The 19,732-nt window shown below is 40.9% G+C and overlaps 1 protein-coding gene across 11 annotated transcripts in view; it reads right to left on the reverse strand.

Moving 5' to 3' along the window:
• The window catches only part of LOC140212033 (paired box protein Pax-2-like), a 366,737-nt gene that overhangs the window by 11,698 nt on the left and 335,307 nt on the right, over window positions 1-19,732 (reverse strand). For all 11 annotated transcript variants that reach the window (XM_072282452.1, XM_072282456.1, XM_072282451.1 and 8 more), the window contains one exon: window positions 3,359-3,460. In XM_072282452.1, coding sequence (XP_072138553.1) covers window positions 3,359-3,460 — 102 coding nt within the window. The remainder of the gene's footprint in view (window positions 1-3,358; window positions 3,461-19,732) is intronic.

Raw genomic sequence — 19,732 nt, forward strand, 5'->3', positions numbered from 1 at the left:
GCTATATTCCTGGCAAAACAGCAAAGCTCCTTTATATTGGTCATGGTAATGTCAGGGTGCAACCCCACTTCTGAAATTTGAGCTTTATCATTCAAGTTGGCATGCTCCCTACACAGGAGGGCAGCGACATTCTAAAAGAGGAGTATTACTCGTCAATTAATATCACCACAGAAGGTTATATTTACAGAGGGTCATCATGACCTCAGGACATTTGGAAACGCCTGTTACTGAATGGATTACTTTTGTCCACTGATGTCAGAATTTGCAGCAGCCAGGAGCAACAATGAAATTATGACAAAGTGATCAGTTGTGGTGATAGTAACCAATGGATAAATATTGAAAAGGAATAAAAAGAAAACTCCTTGTATCTTCTTCAAAGTGTGCCATGGGGTATTTTACCTCACTTCATCATCATACCTGAAAGATGCACCATTGTCCGAAAACACTCAGACGGCACAACTTTGAATATTGTGCTCAAGTTTCTGGAGTAGGACCAACCCACTAGCTCCTGACTTGGAAATGAACTTCTTATCATTTAAGTCATGGCTGTCAAATTACTCGCAACAGGAGATAGGAAAGTGGATCAACCGTAGCCAATTCATGCTACTTATTCTTACCCTAGCGGTTACACATATTATATCCATGTTTTGGAATCAGGACACGTTGTCAGGACCAGCATTTATTGCCAATCTTTAAAAACCCTTGGGAAAAGTGTGGTCAGTTTCTTCAGAAGTAAAACATTGCCAAAAGCTTTGAGACAACCTAAGACCAGGAAAATTGCTACATAAATTTGTTAGTTTGTTGATTCTTAAAGTGCTTTCTCTCATTTATTCCCTAAAAGGTTAATCCTGAATTCCTACGATATGGAGTTTAATTGACAGCTTTACAGGAAAAAACCTTATGAAAGCCAGCTTGAAAATTTAGTAACAGAATGTCTTAAGTGTTATCAGAATGTAACTGCCAATACTCTTGGGTAGTGGTGCATGAAAGTGCTCTGATTTTCAAGAGTAAAGTTTGATTCACGTTTCTACTGGAATATATTTTGTAACTAATATAAAATCTTCAATGAGCTACTGTCAACAATCAGAATAGGAAGTAATTGCGCAATGATCTGCTTTTTTAACGATTAGTCACGGTGTCCTTTCAATTGGCCGAACAAAGGTAAAGAATAATGCAGAGGGAATGATGGCATTTCAGCGGACATCACAATCACAAAGCAATAAAATATTTACCATTAATTAATGAGTCACAATTTTCAAATCATCTCTGAAAATTGTTCAGGGGATATTTTTGGGAAATTTGGGATTGATTGCCCAATCAATATAGAGGCAGAAACACTATCCTTGGTAGATTTTTTTTAAAAAATGAAACATTTTGTGAGTATAAGGAAAGCGTAGGGAAACAGGACTAAGTCAAAGCATCTGTACAACTTGGATAGGTCATTGGCCCTCTGTGTGTCATACAGTCCTCTTGTCTGTGATCCTACACAGCAGGCTGAAGAGAATCATTACCACTCAAACATGACCCCACTTACCAAGACCTTTACAACATCCACAAGGCACTTAAAATACACTAAGTTTAATGAAATACTCTCCATTTGCCTCAATGATTGTAATGCCAACATCCCTCATGAAGTTCCAGGGAAAGAACAGTTCACTTAATTGATAGCCCATCCACCCTGCTGAGCACTCATTCCCTCCACCACTAGTGCATTGTAATTCAGTGTACAACAAAATACTCTGACACTGCTCATTCAGACTATTCCAACAATACGTCCAAAACCTACAGCCTCTACTACCAATGAGTATCCAGGCAGAAACTGTATGTGAACACCACCAGCTGTGAATTCCCCACCAATTTACCATTCCCTCATTGTTAATGGGACTAAATCTAGGGGTTCCCTCATCAACAGCACTGGGGTGCACCTTCACCAGCCAGACAACAGTGGTTTGAGAAGGTGGGTCAGCACTATGTTTAGAGGAAGAATTAGGTATGGGCAATAAAAGCCAGTCTTGTTACCTGTATCCAAATCCCAAAAAGAAAAAAAAGCAATACGGTAACAGACCACTTGTAGTACCTGCAGGCAAAGCTGCCTCATGAAGGTATTGTCAATCGTCAAAAATTCCCACCATCCAGGCAGGAGATACAGAAGCCTGAAGTCCCACACCAGCAGGTTTAAGAACAGCTGCTTCCTGAATCAACTGGAAAAACCCCTAATCACTGTGACCTCCTTGATCACTTTGCTTTAAAATAGACTTTATGTTACTTTTTCACAAAGAAGTGTAAATTTGCAGATACTGTAAATCCAAGCAACACACACAAAATGCTGGAGGAACTCAGCAGGCCAGGCTGCATCTACGGAAAAGAGTACAGTCCACGTTTCAGGCCCAAAACACTGACCGTACTCTTTTCTATGGATGCTGCCTGACCTGCTGAGTTCATCCAGCATTTTGTGTGTGTTCTTGTGTTATTGTTTATTCTAATTATGCTCTTTCTTGAAATAATTGACTTTGACTTCGACTGCATCTTCAAAAGGATTGTTCAAAAGTTTTTGTGGTCATTAACAAAAAAGTGCTTTGAAAAAAAATTTTGAAATAAAGAATGAATAAATTTGGCCTTTAAAAACTTGGCCTTTTCTCCTTGGAGTGACGGAGAATGAGAGATGACCTGATAGAGGTGGATAAGATGATGACAGGCATTGATCATGTGGATAGCCAGTGGTATTTTCCCCAGGGCTGAAATGGCCAACACAAGGGGGCATAGTTTTAAGGTGCTTGGAAGTAGGTACAGAGGGGATGTTGGGGGTAAATTTTTCACACAGAGAGTGGTGGGTGTGTGGAATGCACTGCCGGTGGTGGTGGAGGCAGATACAATAGGGTCTTTAAAGAAACTCTTAGATAGGTACATGGAGCTTAGCAAAATAGAGAGCCATGCTCTAGGGAAATTCTAGGCAGTTTCGGGAGTAGGTTACATGGTCAGCACAACATTGTGGGCCGGAGAGCCTGTAATGTGCTGTAGATTTCTACGTTCTAAATAATAGGTGAGTGCCTGCCCAATGTGGTAAATCCCTTCCCTGTCACTTTCTGAGAGTTATTACCTGTAAGCCCTGCATTACCTGTCCTCAGCTGATCCATTATGCTATCCCGGGTTCTGAGTAAGCATTCCATCTGCTCAGCATGTCAATAGCTGCTCCTGTAGTCTGAAGCTGTCTTCACTGAGTCACATTTATATCCCCAGACACAGTAACCAATTGCACCATCTTCTCAGCAATAATAATGCATTGTCACAGGAAAATCAAGACATTTTTACCACATTTTCCTCTTCACACTGACATTATCTCAGTAAGCTGGGAAGTTACCTGGTACCATGCCTGCCAGTGTGGAGGTGGAGTAGCTGCCCTGGCCAGTCGGCGGCACATGTGGAGGATAGCCAGGTAAAGTTGTACTCGCCATGTCCCGGCCTGGAAAACAAACACACTTTCAGTATAAATGGGATGTACTGAGGCACTTTAGAGAACAGGTACGGTATAGGGATACACATCCTGTGAGAATACACCTGGGGGTCAGAATGTGTGCGGTCGACTATGTGAGGAAGGCTGCACGAGTGTGCTTATCTGTATACTGTAGGTATAACTGTGTGTCGGTCTGTGTCCATGATCATCGACATGTGTAAGGTTTCGTGTGGTGTGTTTGTATAGCTGTGAGTTTGTATGTGCATGTATGTGGGAGTTTATTTTTAATTATATGAATGCATGCAAATGGAAGTGATTGAGGAAAGCTTCTGTGCGGGCTTTGTGTGTGTGTGTGTGTGTGTGTGTGTGTGTGTGTGTCTGTGTGTGTGTGTGTTTGTGTTTGTCTATGATTGCTTTATATTTATGTCGGCAGTCTAACTCTACTTGTTATTCCTCAGGAAACTGCTTCAGATGATAGCCCATCCATTTAATCTATGATTCTAAACACAGTAAAATAGAATAAACAATGAAGATATCAGGAAAAAATATCATTGGCTGACCAGCAATTAGACTACTGATTAATAAACTACAAATACTTTATTATCTGCACTCTCCATAAAACACGTCGGAGATGAAATTCAAGGTTCAAGGTGGTTTAATGTCATTTCCAGTTCACAAGTGAAATGGAGAATGAAATATTTGTTACTCTAGGTCTGATACAGCACGAAAAAACACAATAAGGAACACAATAATAATAATAAAAACCACAATAAATATAAATACATAAAATAGTTTATGTACATAGATTGATTGTATGTCCATAAAGTGACACTAGGCACAGGAGTGTCTGTACAAAAGGTGATGATAGGAAATGATGAAGTAGTGGTGGTTGGGGATGGGTTAGTGGCTGTTGATCAGTCTTACTGCTTGGGGAAAGTAAATATTTCTGAGCTTGGTGGTCCTGGCATGGATGCTACATAGCAACATCCCTGATTGGAGTGGGGCAAATAGTCCATGAGGAGGTTTGGTGGGATCCTTCATGATGTTACTAGCCATTTTAGAGCCCTCCTATTCACTACAATGTACTTTCCGTAGCATGCAGTGATTCAGTTTGTTAGGATGTTCTCTACTGCTCCTCTGTGAAATGATGTTAGTATAGATGTACATAGTCCAGCTCTCTTCTGCATCTTCAGAGAGTAGAGCGAGCTTTCCTGATTGTGCAGAATGTGTTCTGGGAGCACTAGAGTTTGTGCGAGAGGTGCACTCTCGGGAGTTTATCTCTGTCGTCCCTTTCAGCATGGAGCCCTCGAAGATCTCTGTACTTCGCCAAGTATGGCTGTTGGCGTTTTGCCATTTTTTGCGTTCTACATGCCTTCATCTGCTTTAAACACAGCAACACCCTGCCCAAACCTCTTCATGTGTTGATGATTTTTGCTTCCCCTCCTTGTGGGGCTGCGTGCCCATGTTGCATCAGTTAGTAATCCTGTAATTCGACTCCTTGCAACGATAATGATGTTATTTAAATACAAGATGTTATATATAATGAAAACATCCTTCAGAAAGGAAGGCAATTACATTTATTTATTTATCTGGAGATCCAGCACAGTAACAAGCATTACTGGCCCAAAGAGCCCACGCTGCTCAACTACATCCACGTGACCAACAACCCTATTAAACCATACGCTCTAATGTGGAAGGAAACGAGATAACCCAAAGGAAACCAACGTAGTCATGGGAGAATGTACAAACTCCTTCCAGACAGCTGCGGAAATGAACCTGGTTGCAGGCGCCGTAATAGTGTTATGTTGACCCCACGTTACTGTGCCGTGCTTTCACACCTTGCACAATCTTAGAGTGCCCCAGTGAGCTTTGCAGCCAATGAACTTATCTTGAAGTGCCAGGTTCTGTTACATTGGCAAATATGGCTGAGCAGCTGTACACAGCAAAACCACAGATACAGCAATGTTCACGAACACTAGACCCTTAGGGCAAGTTCCTGAAGAGGCGAAACTCAAAACATACAACAATCAAATGAAAAATTATAAGAGCAATGACCAAAGGGCTTTGTCAAGAGCCATGTTCTGTGCAAGCGCTATTCATTTAACAACTGATACAGTTTAGGGATCATCTTCCTTTGCCTCTTAGCTGTCAGTTCCAAATCAAAACCCTGTTTTAACCCAGGCTATTAACACCAAGCAACACAAGTGAATGGACACTCCCTCCCTCTCATTCCAATGCTGCATCTCACAACTAGGGTGGGAATGTAGGTGGGTTTAATCTTAAAACAAGCTTGAACTGGAATCATTGTTTACTAGTTTGTTTTTACTGAAACCAAAGGTGGGCTCCAATCACATCTATTCTTCCTCGAGCACTTCATTTTTATCCGCGGTCTCTGCTTTAATCTCCACTAATACTGAGAAGGTAAACCTCCGCTCTGTGAGGCCTAGCAGTCTGTCCGTTGCGGCTGTGGTTTCATGCCGGCCTGGGCTCAGGTGTTACGAAATCAGAGTGCATTATTCTTGCTGCCACAAACAACCAAACCCTTCAAATTCTTTCTGCTTTGTTCTGGTTCCAGCTTCAGATACCTGAGGAAGCCCTTTGGAATCTTTGCAGTCGAAGCTTCCATTGGATATGAAGTTATGAGCAGGCACATTGCAGGTTTTTGTTACAGCTTCTCATTCTTTAACCTGGGAAAGCCATCATGGGGAACAATGCAAAGTATTGGATCATTTCAAAATATCTTAAGGAATGTCTGTGGCAATTTCGGAGACTTTAATACTTTCAGATGTTATAATGCACAGATATGGCATGACAGATATATAAAGCAGACATGCCAATGCCCTGAAACTTTTGACGTACGTACAGCAACCCTGATATTGCTCAGTCAGTACTGTTCTACATAATAAATATACTGCAATATGTATATAGCAATGATTGCAAAACGTGCATTAACACCCACATATAGTACGAATATCACAGGAATATTTAAATAACAGAAACACCCAGATCACAACGAATGCACATCCAACTAACAATCACCTCACACTCAGCTACAATCCACAAACACAACGTCCCCCATGGCACGATAAAATCACTGCAATTTCAAACCCAACTTAACACAGCTTACATCTGGAGCACACACCTCACACCCAGTTACCCAGCTCACACCCACCTTGCACTGAGCACCTGCGGCTCACATCCAGCTCAAACTCATCTCAGCCCCAGTTCACAGCCTGCTCACAGGAAGTGAATGAAATGCACATGAATTCGCACTCATCTTGCAGCCACTTCATACCCTGGTCACTCAGTTTATGCTCACCCCGCTCCTAGGTCACACTCAGTTGAATTCTCCTCTCTGCTGGGAAAACTTAATTGGATATCTCCACGACATACTTCAGACTATGAGTTCTCATTGGCTACAGCTTTAGAGATGCCCGAGGTTAATGCCCTCAGCAGGGTTCCCCTACAAGAGGGTAATGGACAAGCTAATTCCCATTTGTACTGCCCACAGCAAACGTACTACAAAGACGTCCACAGCCTTAATTTTTAGCTTGATGTATAACCTCCAGACGTGTCACAACTCCAGATCAAAGTAACACTGGGCATTAACTCCAGCGTTACCCCCAACAAAACTGCTTCTGATGACTGTAAAATATTGTTTGATTGGTGTGTTAACTGACAGGATTATCACAGGCTAGATACATTCCTGAGAGACACCGTCTAGATTACTCGCTAGTAACACTCTGGGGACTCTGACAGGTTCTGTGGAGCTCACATTCAGAGACACTGGGAGTGAAGAGAGATATTAAATCTTAGGTCACATTAAGTAGTAACATAGTTGCCTCTCGTGAACAGAAAGACGAAGAAATGTTGATCCAAGGATATCCTGAGGCAAACCTTCTAGAGTGACAGGTAGATTTCTCCATCACATTTTCTCCAGAACACTATGCTCCACCATCATGCCCGGAAGGTTATTGTATGCAATCAGCATTCACAATCTAGCATACTTCTGTCACTAAAGCTGTTATGCAGATTCTCCCTATTTTCCTATTGTCACAGAATCAGAGAACCATACAGCATGGAAAAAGACCCTTTGGCCCAACAGATCCATGCTGACCAAGATTCCCACCTAAGATCATTCCATTTGCTCACATTTAGCCTATATCGCTTCAAACCATTGCAATCCATGTACCTCTCCAAGTACCTTTCAAACATTGTTAATGTACCTGCCTCGACTGCTTCCTCTAGCACCTCATTCCATATACTGACCAATGTCTGGGTGTAAAAGTTGCTCCTCAGTTCTTATTAAATCTCTTCCCCCCTCTCCTTAAATCTGTGTTCTCTAGTTCTTGATTCCATATCCTTAGGTTAAAGGACTGTGCACATTCATCCAATTTAAGCCCCAACCTGCTCAAACTCTGTTCATAACTCAGCCTCTAAAGTCTCTGCAATATCTTTGAAAATCTCCTTTGCATTCTTTCCAGCTTAATGTTATCCTTCTGATAGAGGGTGACCAGAACCAAACACAAATTCCAAATGTGGCCTCACTGACAACTACAACATAACTTCTCTTCTTAATATCCTGACTGATAAGAGCACTGAATATAGAACCCTTAAATAAAAGGGCTAATTAATCTTGTGACAGAATCTTAATACTGCTCAGCACTGATCCTGTCTTGATTCCTCACCTACCCACACAATAAAAAAAAATCTCATTCAACTCCTTGCAAAGCTGTGCAGTTGGTGTTCCTGGCCTTTTGTTGTTATGTTAACCTCCACCATTGGTTTTCACTGCATTTCTTCTGCTTTGAACATGTTCCATCTTGCCTATGTACTTCTCCTTTGCTATTTGCTTTATTTTCTCTTCTCTCTGCCCAAATGTCCTTCCAAGAGCCTCAGACAGCTCTTAATATGCCTTCCTCAGAGTCTTGCAACCATTACCTTCACAATACAGAAAGTGCTGGGAAAACCCAGCATGTCAAGCAGTGTCTGTGGAGACAGAACTAACACATTAACTCTTATTCTCTTTCTGTTGACCTGCAGTCCAGCATCTGTTGTATTTTGATTTCCATCAGTCCCCTCCCTCTCAACCAGCATTTTCCCCCTTCCAATACATTTAGAATACAGATTGCTTTCCTCGCTCCCCTACCTAGTCACCCATTTCCAGATTCAATGGCTGTTTTGTACAAGATCTGTTAGCTTGGTCATTACAATGTAATAACTACTATCCAAGTGTGATTTGGCAGCCAAATCTGATTTATCAGAACTCCTGCTTTGGACTACGCTATGTGGCTATTAACATTCCAGCTTCTAGATGTTGTGCAATGTTCATACCATCATTTGATTGAAAACTACTGAATATATTTTGAATTTCAGCAAACTCGAGTTTAGTTTTATTACGTTCTCATTGTTTTCAGAAGTTACTAACTACAGGCAACATTTATTTTTAAAAGGGGCACAGTCATCCAAGTGAGGAAAGACAGGAGGCCATTCAACCCTTTGGGGCATGCTATCGCCCAGTAGAACAATCCAACCCACTCCATTCCTCCACATTCAACGTGGTGCAATGTCCTGTTCAATATTTATCAAATTTATTGATAAATTCCGGCCCTTCAAGCTGTGTCACTCAGCAACCCCCAATTTAACCCTGCCTAATCACTGGGCAATTTACAATGACCAATTAACCTACTAACTAGTACATCTTTGGACTTTGGGAGGAAACTGAGCACCCGGAGAAAACTCAACACATTCCAAGGGGAGGGCATACAGACTTCTGACAGATGACAGTGGATTTGAATTCCAAACTCCAATGCCCCAAGCTGTAATAGCTCGGAGCTGAGATCAGAGCTCGCCACTATGTCTAGGAGGAAGAGCACTGAGCAAACAGGAACTGAAGATGGGAGTTTCATAAGCCAGACCAGGTTTATCTAACCACATAAGAATGATGCCCGAGAGAAGAACATTTAACAATGATTATGCTGTACTGGAATTGTGCAAAATTATAGCACAGATGTTGAGCATCAGATTGACTGACTTGTGCTTGCATTCAAACTTTTGAGAATATAAGCCTGCTTTTAATTAAATCTAAAGTGTAGTTGAATTCAATCTTGATTATAAAACCCTGAATGAAAATCTAATATTCTACCACCTACTTTTTTTTTTAAGAATTGTATTATCATATTCCTTTTTCCCTTGAACGTTTAACTAGTCTCTCTACTTTACAGTACTCAGACAGTTTAATTGTTGCAGCAATGCCTTGTTGCTGGGAAGCAAAACCAAGGCTTCCCTGCTGAACATATATTGGAAATTGTTTCACCATTTTACACATGTTGTATTCAACTCATGCAGAGTACATCAAAATATCAATTATGTTGCAAATTCAAGAGTTCTAGGCAGCGGTAACAGTAATAAACAGTTTGTGAGTCATTCATTTTAAATAGATTATGCAAATGTATGAGACATAAAATCAACAAGATCAATAACTTCAGCTATTTTAATTGACAATGAATACATTTTTAGAAGTGCATCATCTCAAAACCTCTAATAATAGTGAATTCAGGACTGAAAATGCATTTAGGTGGTCAGGATTATCGATTGGTTCAGGACAAAAACAAGCCAAGGTGTCAAAGTTTCATAAGGCCCTCATTTGTAATTTTGGGGGAACTTAAGTCTGCCACAACATCTGCCAGTAAATATACTTTTACTTAAAATTACCTTCTTTATTACTTAATGCTTTGGACCCTTTGCTTAATTAAAGATATCGTTGGCTGAAGCTCACATAAATTTCACTCAGTTGATCCCAGGAAGATTTTGGATGAAGACAGATTGAACAAATTTCATCTGTAGTTACTTCGTTTCAGAAGAATGAGAGGCAATCATTCTTAGGAGGCTTGACAGAGTAAATGCGTGGGGACTGTTTTACTTCACAGGAGAGGGGAGCACCCAAGTGTACAGTGTTGGAATAAGAAAGGGCCCAACTTTGATGTGTGTTACTTGAATTTCCAGCATCTGCAGAATTCCTCGTGTTTGCTTTTAAGATTGGGATGATTTCTTCTCACAAAGGATTGAGAGTCTTTGGAATTCATTTCTGAATTGATATCATTGTGATAAAGAGGGATCTTGGGGTCCAAGTCCACAGCTCACTGAGAGCAGCCAATATAATCAAAGATCCCTCCCACCCGAGGCATTCTCCCTTCCCTCCCCACCCCCAATTAGACAGAAGATACAAAAGCCTAAAGGCATATACCACCAGACTCAAGGACAGCAGCTACCCCGCTACTTTGAGATTATTGAATAGATCAATTGTACATTACGGTGAACTCCTAACCTTACAGTCTACCTTGTCATGTAACACTATATTCTTCTCTCTATTATTGCCCCAATGTAGTGATATGATGAAATGATCTGTAGGGATGGCATACAAAACAAAGCTTTCCACTCCACCTTGCTACAATGACCAAGTAGATAGAGTGTTAAAATAGAATAGGTCATACTTGCCTTCACTGGTCAGGGCTTTGAGTATAAAAGTCAGGAAATCACGTTTCAGCTATATAAAACTAACTTGATGAATTATGTGCTGTTCTGGTCACTACATTATAAGAGAAGATGCAGAAGAAGTTCACAAAATGCTGCCCAGATTGGAGGACAATCTAAATAAGGAGAGGGCAGACGAACATGGGTTGCTTTTAATTTGATTTAATGTAAAGATACAGCATGGTAACAGGCCCTTCTGGCCCAGCGAATCTGCACTGTCCAATTACACCCATGTGACCTACTAACCCCTACACCTTTGGAATGTGAGAGGAAGCCAGATCACCCAGCGGAAACCCACGTGGTCACGGGGAGAACATACAAACTTCTTACAGATAGTGACAGGAACTAAACCCAATTCTCTAGCGCAGTCGTAGTGTTACATAAACCTTTAGCTACTGTGCCACCCTGAACAGCAGAGGCTGAGAGGACAACTGATGGAAATTTACGTATAATATTAGGAGAAGCATAAATTAGTCGGAAATCTCCCAGGAGATAAGGTGGAAGGAGAAGATCGGGGCAAGTTCTTTTATAGAGCAAGTGGTAGCTGCCTGGAATGGGCTGTTAGGGTTGGTACTGTCAGCAAATACAATAATGGCAAATAGAGGCAGTTAGACACATGGATATGCAGGGAATGGAGTATTATGGATCATATACAGGAAGAAGAAAATTAGCATACTTTAGCATTGTGTTTGGTACAGACATAATGGACCAAAAGGCCTATACTTGTGCTGGTCTATTTTCTGTGTTCTTTTGATCCAGAAAGCTGTGGAAGCTGAATCTTTGAACATAAGCAAAAGTGAGATAATTTTTTAAACAGTAAGAGAATTGAGGATTATCAGGTGGTGAGAAAGAGAATTTCAGGATAGTTGGGTCAGCCAGCTTACTGAAAGGCAGAGCAAGCTCACAGTGCCAGATGGCCCATCTTGTTCCTGTTTCTTATGGCCTTGTTAGAGTTGCTTGGTCAATGCATTGGAACCTTAATTGAATCAAACCATCCATATGAAATAAAACCTCTTGTAACCATTTCAGTATTTCAGTAATGGGTGAGTATGATGGTTTAGCATGCAGTTAATCATTTAAGTAAGATCCATACCATTTCTGAGACCAGCTTGAAATGACATAGATCTATTGGTGTGCCAAGGTTTCAATGAGTACTCTATGACATGTGGCAGCTTACTGAAGCTACTTCAGCTGCACTTCTCATTACCACTGGCTCTAAAGCCTGAAACTTCCTCCCAAACTCTCTGGATATTCATCACAGATATTCTGTAACGTCTGCTGGCTTAGAACCGAGTGAAGATCCAAGCTAATGACTCAAATCAGAGTAACCGTTTTGTTTTAATCAGCCTCCCTGCCACCTTCCTCTGTCTGCTTATGGATAAACTGCAGAGGTGTTTTCTCCATCTCTACTGTACATGACTCACACTGGGTAAATTGGGTAAACTGATTTCTGGTTAAGTACAAGGCTGAGGTGATGGCAGCAGCCACTGTTCACTAGCTTAAACTGTCAGATTTTGAGCTTCAGTCTTTTTAGATCTGTGGGGTAAAGCGTAAGCAAACACTGCCTATTTATGGAGAGAAGGGAAGCCTGGCTGTGGAAGCACTATAAAACCTCTGGGAAAGTGTTTAGTGAACCAGACCCAACAACACAATTAGTGAAAGGATAAACAGAGTGAACAAGCTCAGAAACACTGTGACATTGGCATTGCTGCAGCATTAGACTGCTGCGTATGATATAAATAATGCTGCTTCTCTTTGTCGGGTACCCACATTACAGAGTAGACTGTTCATTCATAAATACAAAGGGTCACTGCCAAGTTGGATGCCATCTGCACAACAAGCATTCAAGCCAAGGCATTCAAGCACAAGGAAAATATTGCCGGCCATGGAGTTTGGGACATGGGCTTGGACAACTGCTGATGGGGCAGAACTGATGGTGAATGACGGGCCCAATAATTTCCTTGCCACTGCGGCTAAGTTCATTTACAAGCTGAACCTTGAACCTATATCTCACCGAGCTTCTAAAGCAGAGCCCTGTTAATGTAATAGGGGAAGAAGAGCCTGAGGCTAAAACACAGAGAGCTGCTAAAGTGATACCAGGAAGATTGTTAAGAAATTGAAACAGGCTATTTTCAACTGTAAATCCACAGAAATTTTCCAATAGTCTGTGATTACTAGTACCACTGAGACAAATTCAGTACTGTCAAATTTAGCTAAGATATACAGTATGTGGTATTTGAAGAAGCAGCATTGCTTGTTCCAAACGACTGTAGGAAAGACCCATCTAAATGAATTGTAGGGAAGTAAATGAGTGTCCAGAGGAAAGCCCTTAAAGACTAGACCAGTAGATGGTAAGGAGATGGCCCTCACACATTAGCAGGAGGGAGGAAAATGCAATGTTCCTGCTGAATCTTGAAAACTGCACCAGAGAAAGAGTGTAGAAGTCTCTAGCAGCAAGACAAAAAAACTGACTCTTCTAAACTGATCCTGCAGAGAAATGTAAAAATTCACCCTGTATGGGTTTTGCAGGCTGTCAATATTACAAACTTCTGCTGTGGTTCCCACTTGTTAGAGGAATGATGGCATTAAGCTTCAGCCCTACTGAACAATTTGACAATTAGTTGTGATTCTTGAATTGAAAGTGCTCTCACTTCACATATTTTGGAAGAGCTGGAGAAGAAGTAAAACAAAAGAATAATGTTTAAACACAATATATGACAGATTTGATCTTTTGTAGAATTTCAGAGCATTGCGAAGTTCAGGGGAAATCTGGTTCCACTGATTTATCTTAAAGCATTTATCCAGGCACTGATAGAAAAACTGGAGGAAAATTACTGGATTTGTTCACTAAATTCAAGAACCAGAGAAGAAATACAACTATTACACCACAGAAAGTCTCAGAGACTGTGTCAATGTGGTGTACGGGTCAGACTTGAGTTTCACGGTTCTTTCAGCAGATCTTAGTTTGGAAGGTGTGAAGGCTAAGGTCACAGAGCCTCGGACTGGAAGAGGTTTGCAAGAATCAGAGGTGGAAGGACAGTGAATGAGAAGATTCACCAAATGTAAAACTAAAGAACTAGAAATACAAGGCAACAGAAAGACAAAAAAAAATCTTTGCTCTTCAGTCACTGAACACTTTATGTAGGATCAGAGTGAAGACCAGTGCAATTACAAGCACAAAGTGCAGGCACAAATGAGAAATATCTCAGTGGCAAGGGAAAGAAATGGCCCTTTCTTCTCTGTTCTGCCTGAACCTGTTGGTCAAATCATCAATCCACATAGCATAAGGTAAGAAATTCCTTTGTCACATAACTGCAGCCTATTATTTGGGAGTTCAATCAGACTTCTTTTCCTAGTAGACTGCATTTACTGTCACTGTTTTTGATGGGTCATATATAATTATGATTAGTTTAATAAAACACTCTTGCGGTAACCTGACACTGACAGCTACCCATTAAAATTTTTAACCCTCTAAGTTCCAGCTCACTCCTTCTACCTTTGTAGAACAAACCCGTTTTGTAAAGGCAGTTCCAGATCTGTTTCCTTCTCTGCAGAATTACCCATTCGATATTACAAATTAACCTTAGAATCCACAGCTACAGCAAAAAATAATTCAAAAAATCCAGATTTCAGCTATCATCCAATATAAAGCCAAATATGGAAGCAGGCACTGATTTAGCTGTTGAATTGTGTATTGATAAAATTAATGGGTTCTATTGGGTTTCTTTGTTTTGCGGCTGCCTGTAAGGAAACTAATCTCAAGGTTGTGTATAATATACATAATCTGGTAATAGATATGCTTTGAACTTTGAGAAACATGGACCCAATGTACTTTAAGGATCTGGAGAATATTGGCTTCAACAAAATGTAAACATAGTCCTTTCTCATAAAGAAAGACTTGCATTGTCATGGAGTCCATAAAACCCTGATCCAGCTCCTTCGGCCCAGCACATCCTTGCTGACCTTTTGTCCACCTACACAATTCTCAAGTGCCTGTATTAGAACTGTATCCTTCTCTGCCTCGCCAATTTAAGTGTCTGTCTAAATGCACCTTAAATGTTGTAAGCGCCTCTAAGGTAGTAAAGGCCATAATCGTAATTGACTTCTTGAAATACGGTATTTGCTGAAATGCAGTCACTTTTAGGAAGCAGGAAAAGCTACAAATTTGTAGAAGCAGCAATGTGATGATGACTTAATGCCCCATTTGCTCAACAAAACCAAAAGTTAGCAACCTCCACGAAATGACCCACTCTGCCACTACTTCAGCTAATCTTCACCTGAAACTTTACCTAAGCCATGTTACTATTCCAATACTCCCGTAGTCACCATTCTATCTCCTACCATCTGCATTGTGGGCTTGTCAATATCTGTGAAAACTGTGCCTTCAGATGTTTGGACCTGAACGTCCAGACTCCATTTCATGTATCTCCTTCTCTCTTTTCAAGACCCTGTATTATTGACCAACACTCTGGTCATCTTCTTGTGTATCAGTTTTCTTCCAATAAAATTCCTGATTTTTGTCTGCAGCCATTAGTGAGTAGGAACCCAAGTCCATTTCGATGGATGTTTAGCACCTTTTCTTTGTTCTGAAGCTATGTAAATTCATTGTAAGCAGAACTAACCTACAGAGGACATGTGATACTGAGAACTTGCTAGTTATTTCATTTAACCAGAAGTACATGGAAATTCCAAAATGTGGGCTTCATAAAATAATGATATCAGATAAGTTTCTTTGTCATTCCAACAACACATTTTGAAGGGATGAATATGATCTCTCTCTTAGTTTAACAAGAAATGAGATATTTTTATTTAATTTGCCTCACCTCTTTCCAAAAATCCATCATACAGAAGATGAAAACAATTTTACATACAAAATTTAACTGCAGAGTTGGGAACACATGAGTGCAAAAGGGCTGAGTACCAAGGTAGGGAGAGGGGAACCAGAAGTTAGAGTTTGAGGAGCACCAGGACTTGCGTTTGTCCACAGATTTGACTCTCTGCAGTCTGTGTGGACAATTACAGAGAGTGCAGGGAAGATAATTTGCCTCAGCTTTGCACTTAGGTTGGAGATCTGCTAGAGGATGTAGCTGCAATACAGGACAATAACATTTATGGATAGACACTGTTCATTGCAACCACAAGCAGAATTCCAAAGCCTCTGTTGCCTGCCCAGTTCTAGGATTAATGGCCTGAAGTTTGAAGATGAGTTGAAGAGAAATAACCCACTTTTCATGTTCCCATGGCAACCAATAACATAGGTAGAACTATGGAGGAGATCCTGCTGAAGAACTATGAACAGCTAGGGTGCAAAAAAAAAACAGAACCACAAATGCAATAATCTCTGTAAATTGACAAAGGAGAGATAAGATCAGAATGTGCAAAGTGAGGCTGAAAACCTGGCATGGTTTCAGTTCATGAGACACTGACACCAATCTAAAGCGGGAGTGGTCGGGACAAGCTTCACTTGAATCTGACTGGGACCAATCCAACAAAACCAACCAATTAAGGCTGCAGATAAACTTTAAACCAAATAGTTGAGAAGAGTGTATTTTTGAGAAGAAACCAAGGAAGTTAAGAAGAAAAGACAATAGTTCAAGGTAGTGATAGATAGATTAAGAATGTTTCTAATTTGTGACAATGCAGGAGAAACTGATTTTAATAAAGCTGAATGCATGAAGTATTGTAATGTTAAGGGAATTAATGGCTCACATAGAAATAAATCGGTACAATCTAATGACGATTGCACTGATTTGCTGGCAATAGTGACTGGGTTGCTTTGTTACTTTACTTGAGAACAAATGAAGTAGGAGGAATGATAGCCCATTTAATAAATGATAGATCACAGAGAGATACAGCTCAGACAACAGACATTCAGTCCATCCTGTTCATACTGATCATTAAATAACCATCTGCACTATTCCCATTCACTAGCCTTACTTATCTTGGAGATTTGAGCCATTATTCAGATACGTAGTTTTTAAATGTGTGAGGGTATCTTCCTCCATCATCAGCTCAGGCCATGTATTCCCACATTCTAACTAGCTCCCGGTGTAAAGAATTCCTCCTCCAATTCCTATGGATCCTCTCAACCCTTCCCCTAAAGCTGTGTCCTCTGGTTTTAAACTCCTCTGGCATGGAGAAAGTTCCCAAGTATCTACCCCGTTTATTCCTTTCATAATATTGTAAACCACTATCAGCGATCTCTTCAGCCTTCTCAGCTCCAAGGAAAACAGCCCTAGCCTATCCATTCTCTCTGTATCATTAAAATGCTCCAACTCAGGAAGCATGCTGGTGAATCTCCTCTACATCTTCTCCAGTGTAATTACATCCTCCTTAAAGCTGTGGACCAGAACTGTACATAATACTTCAACTGTGGTCTAATGATTTATGAAGTTGTTGTATAAAGTTCCTATTCTTATAATTGAAAGCTAGTACCCCTGAATGCCTTCTTTACCACCATATCTACTTGGGCTCCCACCACCAGAGAAACTCGAATTTACTCACTGGAGTATTTTGGTCCCTCAATACTTCATTGGGTCCCACCATTCATTGATTCTGTGATGTCCTTATTTGGCCTTATACAAATGTTTGTACATATAAGGAATAAATTCTACTTGGCAATGTGCTGCCCATCTTACCAAGGATCAATATCATCTTGAGACCTTTGACTACCCTCTTCACTGTCAGCAACATTACCAATTTTAGTGTCATCTGCCAGCTTATTAATCCTATATTCACCTTCAATTAATTAATGTTCACAATGGTATGAAGTCACTGGAGGGAAAGGTTCTTAACTTAAAATTCTCTGAATATGTCCTGCTCTGAACTAACTTCCTGTGGAGGATTTTGACTAGCTGGGTCAGGTAAATACCTTTGCAAGACTATGGAATTGTGTGTCTGTGTTGCTTCATGCCTGGATCAGCAGATAATCCTAGTGTTGCCCTCTAGCCTACTGCTGTAGACATAAGACAATGTGATGTTGACCTTTAGCCTACAGCTGTATGCCACGAGGTGATATGACTTAGGTGCTTTTCTCTCGAGCTAGCTTAAAACAGTACCAAATATGGAAATGTTGAACAAACCATACCCGTTAGAATCAACCATAAAGAGGGTATGTGTACAGATTGCATGCAGAGTCATTGGTCTCCAGAGGGACGACTCCCCATGTCACTTAAATAAAGAGTCTCCTCATGAATACCTAGGTCTGAGTCTTATGTGGAAAGGAAATTCCCTGACACTTCCCAATATATATCACTTCTTATCTCTCTGAGCTGAATTCCAGCTGCCATTCCTCTGCTCACTTTCCAGGTTGATCTACATCAGGGATTCCCAACCTATGATCCATGGACACCTCAGTTAATGGTAAGGCTCCATGGCATAAAAAATATTGGGAACCCCAATGTACATTTTATTGTAACCCTAGATCGTTTTGGGCATTCTCCACGACAGTGCCAATCTTGCTGTCATCTGGGAGGGAGAGCCGGCTGGCACCTGTTTTATTTTTAATCTACATGATGAGAGTGCAAAGCAAATTCCCTTCCCATTTGCCTGTGAAGACTGTTGCTCAGTATGTTCAAGAGCAAGATCAATTGGTATTTGTATATTAAGGTAATTAATGAAGGTAATCATGAAGGAGGCTCAGAGTGAGAAATCCTGCTCCTGTTTCATTTATTCTTCATAAAGTAACATGCACACATTATAATTTCAAACCATCCATAGACACAGCTCACACACTCTCAGTCAAACTCACTAAAACCAGTCCACCCATCTCTCAGTCTCAATCGCTAAAACCAGCTCACCCACCTGTTAGTCTAACTCACTAAAACCAGCACATCCACCTCTCAGTCTAACTCAGTAAAACCAGTCCACCCATCTCTCAATCTAACTCACTAAAATCAGCCCACACACCAATCAATCCACCTCACTAAAACCAGTCCAACCATCTCTCAGTCTAAATCGCTAAAACCAGTCCACCCACCTCTCAGTCTAACGCAATAAAACCAGCACATCCACCTCTCAGTCTCTCACTAAAACCAGCACACCCAGCTCTCAGTCCAACTCACTAAATCCAGCACACACACCTCTCAGTCTAACTCACTAAAACCAGTCCACCCATCTCTCAGTCTAAATCGCTAAAACCAGCTCACCCATCTCTCAATCTAATTCATTAACACCAGCACACCCACCTCTCAGTCTAACTCACTAAAACCAGTCCACCCACCTCTCAATCCAACTCACTAAAACCAGCACACTCACCTGTTAGTCTAACTCACTAAAACCAGCACACCCCCCTCAGTCTAATTCATTAAAACTAGCAAACCCACCTCTCAGTCTAACTCACTAAAACCAGTCCACCCACCTCACACTCTAACTCACTAAAACCAGCTCACATACCTCTCAATCTAACTCACTGAGACCAGCACACCCACCTGTTAGTCTAACTCACCAAAACCAGCACACCCATCTTTCAATCCAACTCACTAAAACCAGCACACCCATGTGTCAATCTAACTCACTAAAACCAGTCCAGCCATCTCTCAATCTAACTCACTAAAACCAGCCCACCCACCTCTGAGTCTAACTCACTAAAACCAGCACACCCACCACTCAGTCTAAATCACCAAAACCAGCACACACACCACAAAATCTAACTCACTAAAACCAGCACACCCACCTCTCAATCTAACTCACTACAACCAGCACACCCATCTCTCAATCTAACTCACTAAAACCAGCTCACCCACCTGT

The sequence above is a fragment of the Mobula birostris genome, chromosome 18, assembly GCF_030028105.1.
Source record: "Mobula birostris isolate sMobBir1 chromosome 18, sMobBir1.hap1, whole genome shotgun sequence".
NCBI classification, from domain to species: Eukaryota; Metazoa; Chordata; class Chondrichthyes; order Myliobatiformes; family Myliobatidae; genus Mobula; species Mobula birostris.